At 66.4% G+C, this 11167-nt stretch overlaps 1 protein-coding gene across 1 annotated transcript; it reads left to right on the top strand.

The window, feature by feature from the left end:
• The first annotated feature begins 6679 nt into the window (after positions 1–6679).
• On the top strand, positions 6680–9030 carry ASPDH (aspartate dehydrogenase domain containing). The gene is given in 7 exon segments (XM_031964100.1): positions 6680–6949; positions 7064–7208; positions 7428–7512; positions 7830–7979; positions 8059–8279; positions 8362–8446; positions 8448–9030. Coding segments are annotated over 7 exon segments (1128 nt in total). The 5' UTR covers positions 6680–6840; the 3' UTR covers positions 8781–9030.
• Positions 9031–11167: the final 2137 nt, after the last annotated feature.

Genomic DNA, 11167 nt, shown 5'->3' with positions numbered 1-11167 from the left:
CCACATTTTACAAATGAGAAAACCCAGGATTCAAAAGGCGACTTGTGTAGGGTCCCAGAGCTAGCATAAATGTCAGTCACAGTTGGCTGCAATGGCCTCTGAACCTCCAGTGCCGAGATTCTAGCCTTTCTCTGAAATTGGGCGCAGCTGTGGTGGATGCAGCATTTTCCGGTTTAAAGGAAGCTGCCGGTGAGCCCATCTGGAGGTGAGATTTGTTCCCCAAGGTTCAGCCCATGGGAAGGCCCAAGATCCCCAGGGCCCTCCCTGCCAAGCCTGCGAGCCTTTCTCCCCAAACAATCCTCCTAGTCCTTGAATGTCGGAGAAACCCTCCGAGGTGGGGATGGGAACCAAAGGCCCCAGGATGCTTCCGGGCTTGCAAAACACCTCCCATCCACTTTCTCCCAGGAGGCTCAGGGCTATAGTAAAAGTGGAGATGGGAATAGAGGCCAGACCACCACCCCCGCCCTTTCACTGAGGAGGAAATGGAGACTTACTTATGCAATTTCCCCAAGGTCACACCGCTAATAACCTTCAAAGGCAGGATCTGAACCCTAAATGCGCTTCCCTAGGCCTAACCCTCCATTCCCTAGGGCCATGCTGCTATTCATATAGCACAGGGACTGGTGAAGAAAGTGAGCAGGAGAAATGATTTACCCAGAGTCCCCCACAAATTGGTGGCTAGTCAGGGTCAAGGCTAGCTCTTTCTTTCCAGGGCGTCTTTCTAGGTTCCAGAATCGTTCCAGAATCGCAGATTTCCTTCCCTCCCCTCCCCCGCCCATCCCTTCTCCAGGGCCCCCCCTTGCCCACTTCCTGGTGAGCTGACCCAACCTCATGGAGAGGGCTGGGATAAGGGTCCTCGTACTAGCCTGGCATCCTCTGGCACATGTGATCCCCGCCCATCCCAGCTGCTTTTCTGGTCCCCCTGCCCCTGCCCCTCTCCAAGTTCCTGGCTAAACTGGATTGAGGCTGTAGTATCAGGAGGCCCCTGCCTGGGCTGAAGAGTGGCGAGCCATGGGACCGAGAGCTTTGGAGTCACAAGGGACCTCCGAGGAAGGAAATGGGGGCTTACCTGGGGCCCACCACGTGCCGGGCACTGAGCTAATGCTGCCCCTGCCCAAGTATCTCATTTGGTCCTTACAATGAGTCTGGGAAGTACAGTTGGGAAAACCGAGGCAGAGTACCCTAGGCTTACCCAGGGGCCTGAGGCTGCATTTGAACTTGGGGACTCTGGGCACCCTGCCTGGGGGGATTACCTAAGCCTGCTGCCCCGGGTTTCAGAAAATGACGCTTGGAGGGTACTCAGACAGCCGCGGGGCCACTCTGCCGCTGGGATCCTTGAGGGGGGTCCAGGGGACCGGGGGGGAGCGACTCAGAACCCCGGGAGGGGCGGGCGAAGGGGGCCTGGGGGCCACCCCTCAGGCAGTGGGGGCCCAGAGCCCCCCCGGTTGGGGGCCCCCAGCCAGGGCCCGTGGTGGGCAGGAATGGGCCCGGGGGGCCAAATCCGCCTTGGGGCGAGCCCCAAGGGGGGAGAGCAAGGCCAACGGGCTTCCCCCCTTCCCCGGGGATCCCGGACCCGACCCTTGCACCCCGGGCCGGAGATCCCAGCTGACAAGAACCTGGTGAGGAAGATCGGGTGGGGCGCCTTCCGGCCCAGCCCTCCACCCGGAGCTCCCAACCCCGGGACCCAGGGCCCCCGCAGGCCTTCAGACCGTCCGTCGGGGCTGGGCCGCAAAAACCCCATCGAACCCCCCGCCTTCAACCGGGGTCCGTCCTATCGACCTGGGGGCCCTCCCGGGAAGGGAGGCCCGGGGCCTTCCAACCCGCACCCAACCTGGGCAGGCAACCGGAAGGAACCCCAACCCGCGGCGGGTCCGGCCCAGGGCCGGCTGTCGGGCCCGTGGTGTCCGGCCCGGCCCTTCCAGGGCCCTCACCAGCCTCAAGCGTGGCTGAGCCGAGGTGGGCAACCCCGGCCCAACGCCCCCGGCGACCCAAGTCCCTGGAGGAGCTCAACCTGTCCCACAACAACCTGATGTCCCTGCCCCACGACCTCTTCACGCCCCTGCACCGGCTGGAGCGCGTGCACCTCAACCACAACCCGTGGCACTGCAGCGACGCTCGGCTCAGCTGGGGCTCCCGGAGCGGTGCCCCAAACACCACGTGCCCCCGTCCGCCCCCCGGCCTGGGCCGCCATTGGGGCCACCAGTGCCTTCACCTGCTACGCCCGCCGTGGAAACGCCCCGGACCTCCCGCACCGAGGGCATGGGGCGAGCCCGGGCAGGGCACCTCCCGGGCTCCGTCAACGGCTGACCCCAACGGACCCATAGCCGGCCCTCGCTCCCATCCCCCGCGCGGCACCCTCAACTTCACCCCGGGGCAGGACCCGGGGCCAAACCGCATGGGACCCTCGGCGGCAACCCCGCCCCACCCCCGCCCCACCCTGGGCGGTCCGCGGGGGGGGGAGGCTACCCCCACCCGTGGCGGTGGGAGCTGGGAGACCCAGTCTGGCGCGGATCCTGCTGCCCCGGGGAAAGGGCCCCGGGGCCCACGGGCGGGCCCGGGGCCCCCGGGGGCGCCCGCCCCTCCCTCCCCGGCCCGCCCGGTCCCGCGCCCACCGAGGGCCTTCCGGGGTCCCCATCAGGACGTGACCGAGCGCCCCTCAAGGACCTGGGCGCATGAAGACCACCAAGATCACCCCGGCGCCCTTGACCCTTCATCGCCGTGATGCTGGCCCTTTACAAGTCCAGCAGCACCAGCGCAAAGCACCAGGCCCCCGCCGCACCGTGGAGATCTCAACGGGAGGGGCCGCCGCCCTCCGCGTTCCGGGGTACCCCCGGTCGGGGGGGGGCGGGGACACCCAGCCCTCCCCTGGGCGGACCTCCACCACCACCACTTGGGCCCTTCAAGGCCCATTCAGCACCCGGCGGGGCTGGGGGGGCCCCCCGGCCCAACCCCCACGAACCTTTTCTTCAAGGCAGCTCAAGGAGGGAACGCAAGGGGAAACCAGATCGGGAGGCCCTCCGGCGGGGCCCCGGCGTCAGGGGGGCGCGGGGGGGAAACGCGGTGGGGAACGGACGCCCCGGCCCCCACGCGGGGAGGGGCGCCATCGGCCCTCGGACCCTTTCCCCCCCCACCCCGTCCCCGGGACCTGAGACTTCCCCAAGCCCGCGGGAAGGGAGAGGGGCGGGGGAAAACCCTGACCATTTGTCCTGGTTTTTACTCCCTCCCCGTGTAGTCCTGGGGGGGGGATGGGAAGGGGGGGGAGGGATGGGAGCGACACGAAACTGGACCCGCTGGGGATTCAACAACTGCCCCTCCAGCCTCTCTAGAGCCCCCCAAGGGACAGTGGGGTTCGGAAGAGATGGCCCAGATCCCTCCAGGTCTCTCCTCACCCTCCCGCCCCACCCACCCCCTGAAACCCTCAAGGGAGGCTTTTTTGAGGGGCCCTCTCCTCCCCACCCCACCCCATGGTTCATTTTGAGTTTGATGCCTTCCCTCCCATCCCTTCCTCCAAACCAAGAGACAGCCGATACCTGAGCTCCAACCCCCCGGCCTGGTCCCTCCCACATAAGCTCCGAGCCCTGGCCTTTAAACCCTGCCCATCGGATGGGGAGGGGCCCCCCCCCCCAAAATCCTTCCCCCCCGAACCTGCTCCAAGACTTTGATACTGAAGGGGAGGTGGGTTTAACCCTGCTCTGTAATTACTTTAAAAAAAAAAAAGAAAAAGTAAAAAAAATTTTTTGTCATGAAAATAGAAATGCAAAATTCATGAGGGAGGGGAGAGAGAAGGAGGGAGAGAGAAAAAAAAGAGAGAAAGAGAGAGAATGGAGAGGGAGAGACAGAAAGACACAGAGAGAGAGACAGAGAGAGAGAATGGAGAGGGAGAGACAGAAAGACACAGAGAGAGAGACAGAGAGAGAGAATGGAGAGGGAGAGACAGAAAGACACAGAGAGAGAGACAGAGAGAGAGAATGGAGAGGGAGAGACAGAAAGACACAGAGAGACAGAGAGAGAGAATGGAGAGGGAGAGACAGAAAGACACAGAGAGACAGAGAGAGAGAGAGAGAATGGAGAGGGAGAGAGAGGACCTGTATCAAACCCCTCCTTCCCAGCCCACAAGTTCAGAAGATGAGGTGATTACTGAGGTCACCTGCTGGGCTTGGGGCTCTCCCAGGCCCCCAGTACAATCTCAGAGAATGGGCGGGGAGTTCTTTGAGGGGGCCCCCTTTGGCCTTTAAGAAGCCGGAGACTGGGGGTTGGGCCCTTCCCTCCCTCGGATTGAGCCCCAACCTGTTTCCTGCAAAAGGGAGGCATCAGACCAGGGACCCGGTCCCTACCCTTTGGGCCCCAGGACTGTGTCCATTCCTTCGGAGCAGGGCTTGATGGGGGTTTGAAGAAGGGAAAGGATCTTTGTGAGGCTCTGTGTGTGTGTGTGTTGTGTGTGTGGGAGAGAGAGAGATTTGTGTGTGGTGGCCGCTCCTCCTTTGGGGTTTCTGGTAAAGTCCTTCCCTTTGGGGGGCCCAAAGGGCCACCCTCCTTGGGTCGTGGCGTTGGGGGCCGGGCACCCCCCCCCTCGGCCTGGGGATGACAGAGGTCCCCACGGAGACAGGGACCAGGCAGGAGGACGCCGGGCCCGGGCGGGCCCAAATCTTTTGTCCCGCGCTCCCCCACACTCTCCCGACCCAACCTCTCCCCCCTCCTTGGGTTCTTTGATGTTGGCTCTCTCGTTTCCTCCTCACTGGGAGGGGGAGGCCTGTGGGCAGTGTTGGGGAGAAGGGGGCAGAATGGGAAGACCAAGAGGTACAGTTGAGGGCTATTGGGGAGGAGAGAATAAGGCGGTGGGGCTCAGACGGGGAGGACAGAGAGGGGGGAGGGGGGAGACAGCAGGAGGACGGGGAAAAGCTAGAAGACCCCCAAAGGGGCCCCATTTCCCTGTTTCGGCCACAAGGGAAAGGGGAGGAAAAGGGAAGGAGGAGGGAAAGAGACCCGGGGCCAGAGGCACTCTGTGGGAAAGGAAGGGCCCAAATATGGGGGAGGGGGAAAAGATGAGCTTGACCCTTTTCTCGGAACTTTCCCAGATAAGGGCAAAGGAACAGAACAGAGAACACCACAGAAAGGACAGACCAAACCAAAGAGAAAAGGGGGCAGAGACAATCTCACATACACAGGGGAGACAGAGGCAGAGGCCGAAAAACAGAACCAGATATAGACAGACAGAAGGGGAAAGAGACAAACGGAGGACAGAGACAGAAACAGAGGAAAGAGGAAGGATAGAGATAGAGACAACAGAATGAGAGGGACAGAGACTGAGGGAACACAAGTGAACAAAAGAAAAGAGGACGAGACAGAGACAACAAAGAGAGAAACAGAGGACACAAAGAACCAGACGAAGGGGAGAAGAATTTCAGCCCGTGGCTCAGTCTGACCAAGAAGGGGTGAGAAAGATTCCCATGAGAGCGGGGGCAGGGGCCATGGGGGGGCCCTGAAACCCAGCCTGGGGCGGGGGCCAGGAGAGGTTTAGCCACGTGTCCCCGGGAGAGCCCCGGGGCTGGCCTGGCACACTTCCCCTTGGAGTGGGTGGATCCCCCTCCTGGATTGGGCCCTTGGGCGAGAACGCAGGTGGGGGCCTGCCCGGGGCCGGGAAGGGGCGGGGACCTCGGGGAGGGGGAGGGAGGGTGGTTCAAGAAGCCCGAAGCCACACGGGAAGAGACCCCAGGTGCAGTCAGAGGGACCCCAAGAATAAAGGGGCTCCCAAAAGGGGGGAGAGGGGGGCCGGGCCCACTTGGAAGGATGGTGGGAGACTGTGGTTCTTGCCGGTCCCCCAGCCCCCATGAGGAAGGGGAGCGGGGGGGAACGGGGGGGCCCACCCTGGGGCCCGGTTTTCTCTGGGACTCAAGGAGCTTCCCGGGGAAACTCTTGCCTTCCCCTGCAACTTTGTCTCTGCCATCTCTGTGTTTTCCATCTTCTTTCTGGGGTGTTCCCCTGTGAGGTTAATGGGGGGGTTTCCTATCCTTGGATCTCTCCCTCCTCCCCCTCCCCGGTGGGCGATCCCTCTCCCTCCGTCTCTTTCTTTCCCTTTCCCCTTGCCGTCCCCTTTGGGGAAAACCAGCACCCAGGTGGTTGGGGAGGGGGTGAAGGGGGGGACCCCTGCCCAGCCTGCGTTCCGCCCCGGGGCAGAGGGCGGGCCGGCCCAAACCCGGGCGGGCTTGGGGGGGGCGGGCGGGGGAGGGAGCCCCTCGGAACTCAGGCTGGAAGCTGGTCCTGGGGTGGGGCCAACGAGGCCCCCCCTTCCTTGTCTGGGGGCAAAGGCCTTTGCCCGGTGACTCGGGGGGGGGGCCCTGGGGGCTGGGAAGGGATGTCCCGGCCCCGGGACTGGCCGGGCTGGGTGAGGGGGGACAAAGGAGGGAGGAAGGGGACCAGGATGGGCCCCAAAGACCGGGCCACGCAGCCTAAAAGGAGCCCCCCCATGGGAAGAGCCCGGGCACTCGGGGAAAAGGGAGGGCGGGGGCGGAGGCCACCCAGCCCAAAGGGCAAAGTCAGGGGGGAACAGGCAGGGGGGGAGAGAGAGCCCCCGCCTGCAAGAGCCAGCCTGAGCTCCCATTCCCGGGTCTCACTGCCAACCCCCTCCCCTAAATGGGATGAGGTTGCCATGGTAACCTGGCGGGCCCGGGAGGGGAGGAGAAGGCCGCAAAGGCGGCAGTGGCAATGAGGGAGGGGAGGGCTGAGCACCTCCAGAGAAGGGGAGCCGGCGAGACGGCCGTCGAGGCTCCCCAGCCAGGCCCGGCCCACGAGGGGAAGAGCCCTTGTCAAAGGTCGGGGATCTGCCCCCTTCTCTAGTCCGGGATGGGGTGCAAAGGTCACCTGTCCAAAGGTCAGCGCTGGCCAGGAGCGCCAGAAATGGCCCAGGATCGGAGGCTGAAGAAGGTCGGGCTGCTGGGCTACGGGCGCCTGGGTGAGTAGGTGGCCGGCTCCCGCCCCTCCCCCGGCCCCAGCGGCCCCCCCTCCCCCCTCCTGCCCCAGGCCCCCCGGCTCCTGACCCGGGCCACCCTCTCCCCCATCCCCACAGGTCAAGCCCTGGCGGCTCGGCTGCTGGCCGAGGGGGCGCAGCACGGCCTGGAACTCAGCTTTGTCTGGAACCGGGACCCCAGGAGGCTGCAGAGCACCCTGCCCCCCGCCCTGAGGCTTCTTGACCTCGGGGCCTTGGGGGAGAGGTCAGTGACCTTGCTCTCAGGGGGGATCCGGAGACTGGGGGGGCACCCTCCGATCCAGCCCCCGCTGATGCAGCAGAAGCCGAGGCTCCTGGGGCCCCTCCGCCAACGGGCAGCCTCACGGGGGAGGGGGATCAAAGGAAATCTTTGTACCGCACTTGGCGCAGCACTAGGCACGCGGAGGCCGGAACACGGCTGTTCTCTCCCCCATCCCCCCCACAGGAGTCCGGACCTGGTGGTTGAGGTCGCTCACCCCCAAATCATCCGGGATTTTGGGGCCCAGATCCTGAGCCATGCTGACCTCTTGGTGAGACCCCCCCCTTCTCTAAGAGCGGATGATGGTTCTCGGACCCCAGCCAGTCCCTTGTAGCTCTGGGACCCTGTGCCCCTCCCCCCGCCGGGCTCTGCCAGTCGTGCCCCTCCCACCTCCGGCTCTCTGTGTCCTGGGGATGAAGCTTTGCTGTCCCTCCCAGTCTGTCATTCCAGGCCCCGTGTTCTGAGGCCCCGCTCTCCGCCCCCGCCCCCGTTCTGGGTTCTAAAGTCCCTGCTAAGCCCCGGCCCTGCGTTGTGAAGACCCTCGCAGTCTGCGGCCCCGCCCCCTCCCCAGCTCTCCCGCCTCCCCAGGTGGGGTCCCCCTCGGCCCTGGCCGACCCGGACACGGAGCGGCGCCTGCTGGAGGCCTCGAGGAAGTCGGGCCGGTGGGTTTTTGTGGCTCGGGGAGCCTTGTGGGGAGCGGAGGACATCGCCCGGCTGGACGCGTGCGGGGGGCTGCAGGTAAGGGAGGGCCGGTGCTGGAGCCGGAGGGGGCGGGGCCGGCCAGGAAAGGTAGAGCCGTGACCTGTGCCCCTTCCAGAGCCTTTCCATAACCATGGCCACGCACCCTCACGGCTTCCGGCTGGAGGGGCCGCTGGGCAAGGGGCCCGCCGAGGGGCCCCGGACTGTGCTCTACGAGGGGCCCGTCCGGGGGCTCTGCCCCTTGGCCCCCCGCAATTCCAACACCATGGCCGCCGCGGCTCTGGCCGCCCCGAGCCTCGGCTTCGACGGCGTGGTCGGCATCCTGGTGGCGGACCTCAGGTGAGCCGGGCCTGGGGCGGGGGCGGGGGCTCACACGGCCCCGCCCTCGGCCCCGCCCATGACCCCACCCCTGTGACCCCAGCCTGGTGGACCGGCACGTGATAGACGTGGAGCTGAAGGGACCTCCGGGGGCCAGCGGCCAGAGCTTCTGCGTCCGGACCCGGCGGGGAAAACCCGGCCGAGCCTGGGGCGGTGACCGGCACCGCCACCCTCGCGGCCTTCTGGCGCAGCCTCCTGGGTAAGCCCGCCCCCTCCTTCCCGGGGGTCAGTGCAGGCAGTGGGTCAGACGGCCTCGGGGCCCAGGGATGGGCAGGGAGCGGGGCCCGGAGGGGAGGGGCTGGAAATCCCAGGAACCAAATTCAGGGTCTGCACCTGCCTGGGGTAGGATCCCTGAGACTGCTTCCTCCCAACTTTGTGCCCAAGCCGCAGGCTGCCTCTGTGCCCCTCAGTGCCTGGCTCTGTGCCCAGGCTGTCTCTGTGCCCCTCAGTGCCCGGCTCTAGCCCTGGCTGTCTCTGTGCCCCTCAGTGCCCGGCTCTAGGCCCAGGCTGTCTCTGTGCCCTCAGTGCCCAGCTCTAGCCCCAAGCCGCCTCTGTGCCCCTCAGTGTCCGGCTCTAGCCCCTGGCTGTCTCTGTGCCCCTCAGTGCCCGGCTCTAGCCCCTGGCTGTCTCTGTGCCCCTCAGTGCCCGGCTCTAGCCCCTGGCTGTCTCTGTGCCCCTCAGTGCCCGGCTCTAGCCCCAAGCACGCCTCTCTGTGCCCTCAGTGTCCGGCTCTAGCCCCTGGCTGTCTCTGTGCCCCTCAGTGCCCGGCTCTAGCCCCTGGCTGTCTCTGTGCCCCTCAGTGCCCGGCTCTAGGCCCAGGCTGTCTCTGTGCCCCTCAGTGCCCAGTGCAAGATCTGGGCTCCTTCCTCTTCCTCTCTTCCCTTCCCCTGCCCATCATGCCCCTTAGGCCCCAACAGCAGGTGCCCTATCAAGTGTTGAATAAGTAGTGCAAAGAGAGTTGGGGCAGAGAGGTCCGGGCTCTCCCCATCAGAGGATTCTGGGCTCAGAACCCGTTGGTCAAAGCCCTTTATCTGACGAAGGAAACTGAGGCACCAGGATGCATCTGGTGTGCACAGGGGAGAGGGCTGAAGCTCGTCCTTCTTGTCTCCCTTCAGCCTGGCGCGGCGGCCCAGGCTGGGAATCCTGTGTGAGGACCCGGTGCCGCCGGGCGCCGGCCTCACCAGTCAAAACGGGGTCTCGCCTCCAAGGAAACCTCTCTTGCTCGAACTGGCCCTGGGACTTGGCGGGAGGCGATAAGGGTGGGGGACCGAGGCACACCCCCAGGGGCAGAGGACCCAAGCCTCCTGTGGGTTGGGCTCAGGCTCAGGCAGGAACCTTTCCCCAGCCCGATCCCCCCGTCCCATGGTCCGTCCCGATCCCTCCCGCCCCTCCCCAGGGCAGCCCCAGTCCGGGTCCGATCCTTTCCCAGCCCCTCCGGGCCACCCAGCCCCTGGGTGGTCCGATCCTCCCGCCCTCCCCAGCCCCCAGTCCGGTCCGATCCCTCCGCCCTCGCCCGGTCCGTCCTCCCGCCTCCCCGGTCCCGGGTCCGATCCCTCCCCGCCCCGTCGGGTCCGATCCTTCGCCTCCCAGCCCCCGGGTCCGATCCTCCCCTCCCCCAGCCCGGGTCATCCTCCCTCCCAGCCCCGGTCCGGTCCGATCCCTCCGCCCCTCCCGGGGTCCGATCCTCCCCCCCCAGCCCCGCCGGGTCCGATCCCTCCCCCCAGCCCCGCGGTCGCCTCCCCGCCCCAGCCGGGTCCATCCCTCCGCAGTCCCCGGTCCGGGTGGACCCAAATCCCCGACCCTCCAGCCTCCCGTTTCGGCCGGTCCATGCCTCCTGGGGAGTCCGGTCCTTCCGCCCCCCTTCCACCCGCCCTTTGCCGGGGTCCCCCCCGTTCTTTTCAACCTCCCCGGCCCCTTTGTGGTCCGGTTCCGGAAACCCTTTCCTTCCGGCCCGGGGCCCCTCCTCCGGAAGTTTCCGCGTTTGTGCGGCTTCTGGGAGAGCCTCCGTTTCCCATGCACCTTCGCCTTTATCGGCCTGTCCCTGTTTGCCCGATTCTGGGAGAGGAAGGTGCGGCCAAGGGCTTCTGGAAGGTTCCGAACGCGGGGCCCTTCTGGGAGCGTTTCGCCGTGAGGATTTCTTTCCAGTCTTGGGCAGGGCCTCTGGGGTTCCCAGGTCCCACAAGTTCCCGGAGGGGGGGGCAGGCCTTTGAACGCTTCGGGAGGGGTGGACCAGGGGCCCAGGCTCCTAAGTTTCGGCTTATCCGGGGTTCGGGGCACCGCGTCCCGCAGCCTTCCGCCCCTGGTCGGGCCTTTGGTTTCTCCCCGCCTGCCCAGGGTTCTGCCTTCCCACCGCAGCCCGTTCTGGGAAAGGTTCCGCCCGGACCGGGGCCCTGCGTCAAAGGCCTAGGATTCCCCAATCAGTCGGCGCGCCTCGCGGCCCCGGGTCGGCCCGGGCAGGCCTTTCCGCTCCGGGGCCCCCCGAGTTCAGGCGCGCCCGTTTCCCCCGGGGCCTGGGGCCCGGGCGGGGCGGGACCCGAGCGGGCGCGGGCCCAGTGCCCCTGTGTGCCCGGGGCCCTGTCCCGCTCTGCCCCGGCCCGCTCCGTCCCAGCCGTCTTCGCCGGAACCCGGCCCTGCCTCTGCAGGTGCGCCTCCCGGGGCCCCCACCCGCCTCGCCCCGGGCCTCGCCGGCCCCGTCCCTGCCGGGTGGGAAGGGAGGGCCCGCCCGGTGTGCCCCCGGGGGCAGGCCCATTCGGGGACCGGGCCCCGAGGGAGGGGCGGGACCCATACCGTGGCCACGGGGGGCAGCCTAGCTTGGCCGGGGCCTTGGCCGGCGGCCCAGCCGGAAGGGC

The sequence above is a fragment of the Sarcophilus harrisii genome, chromosome 3 (genome assembly GCF_902635505.1).
Source record: "Sarcophilus harrisii chromosome 3, mSarHar1.11, whole genome shotgun sequence".
NCBI lineage: Eukaryota > Metazoa > Chordata > Mammalia > Dasyuromorphia > Dasyuridae > Sarcophilus > Sarcophilus harrisii.
This window is presented reverse-complemented; position numbering and strand designations above follow the sequence as displayed.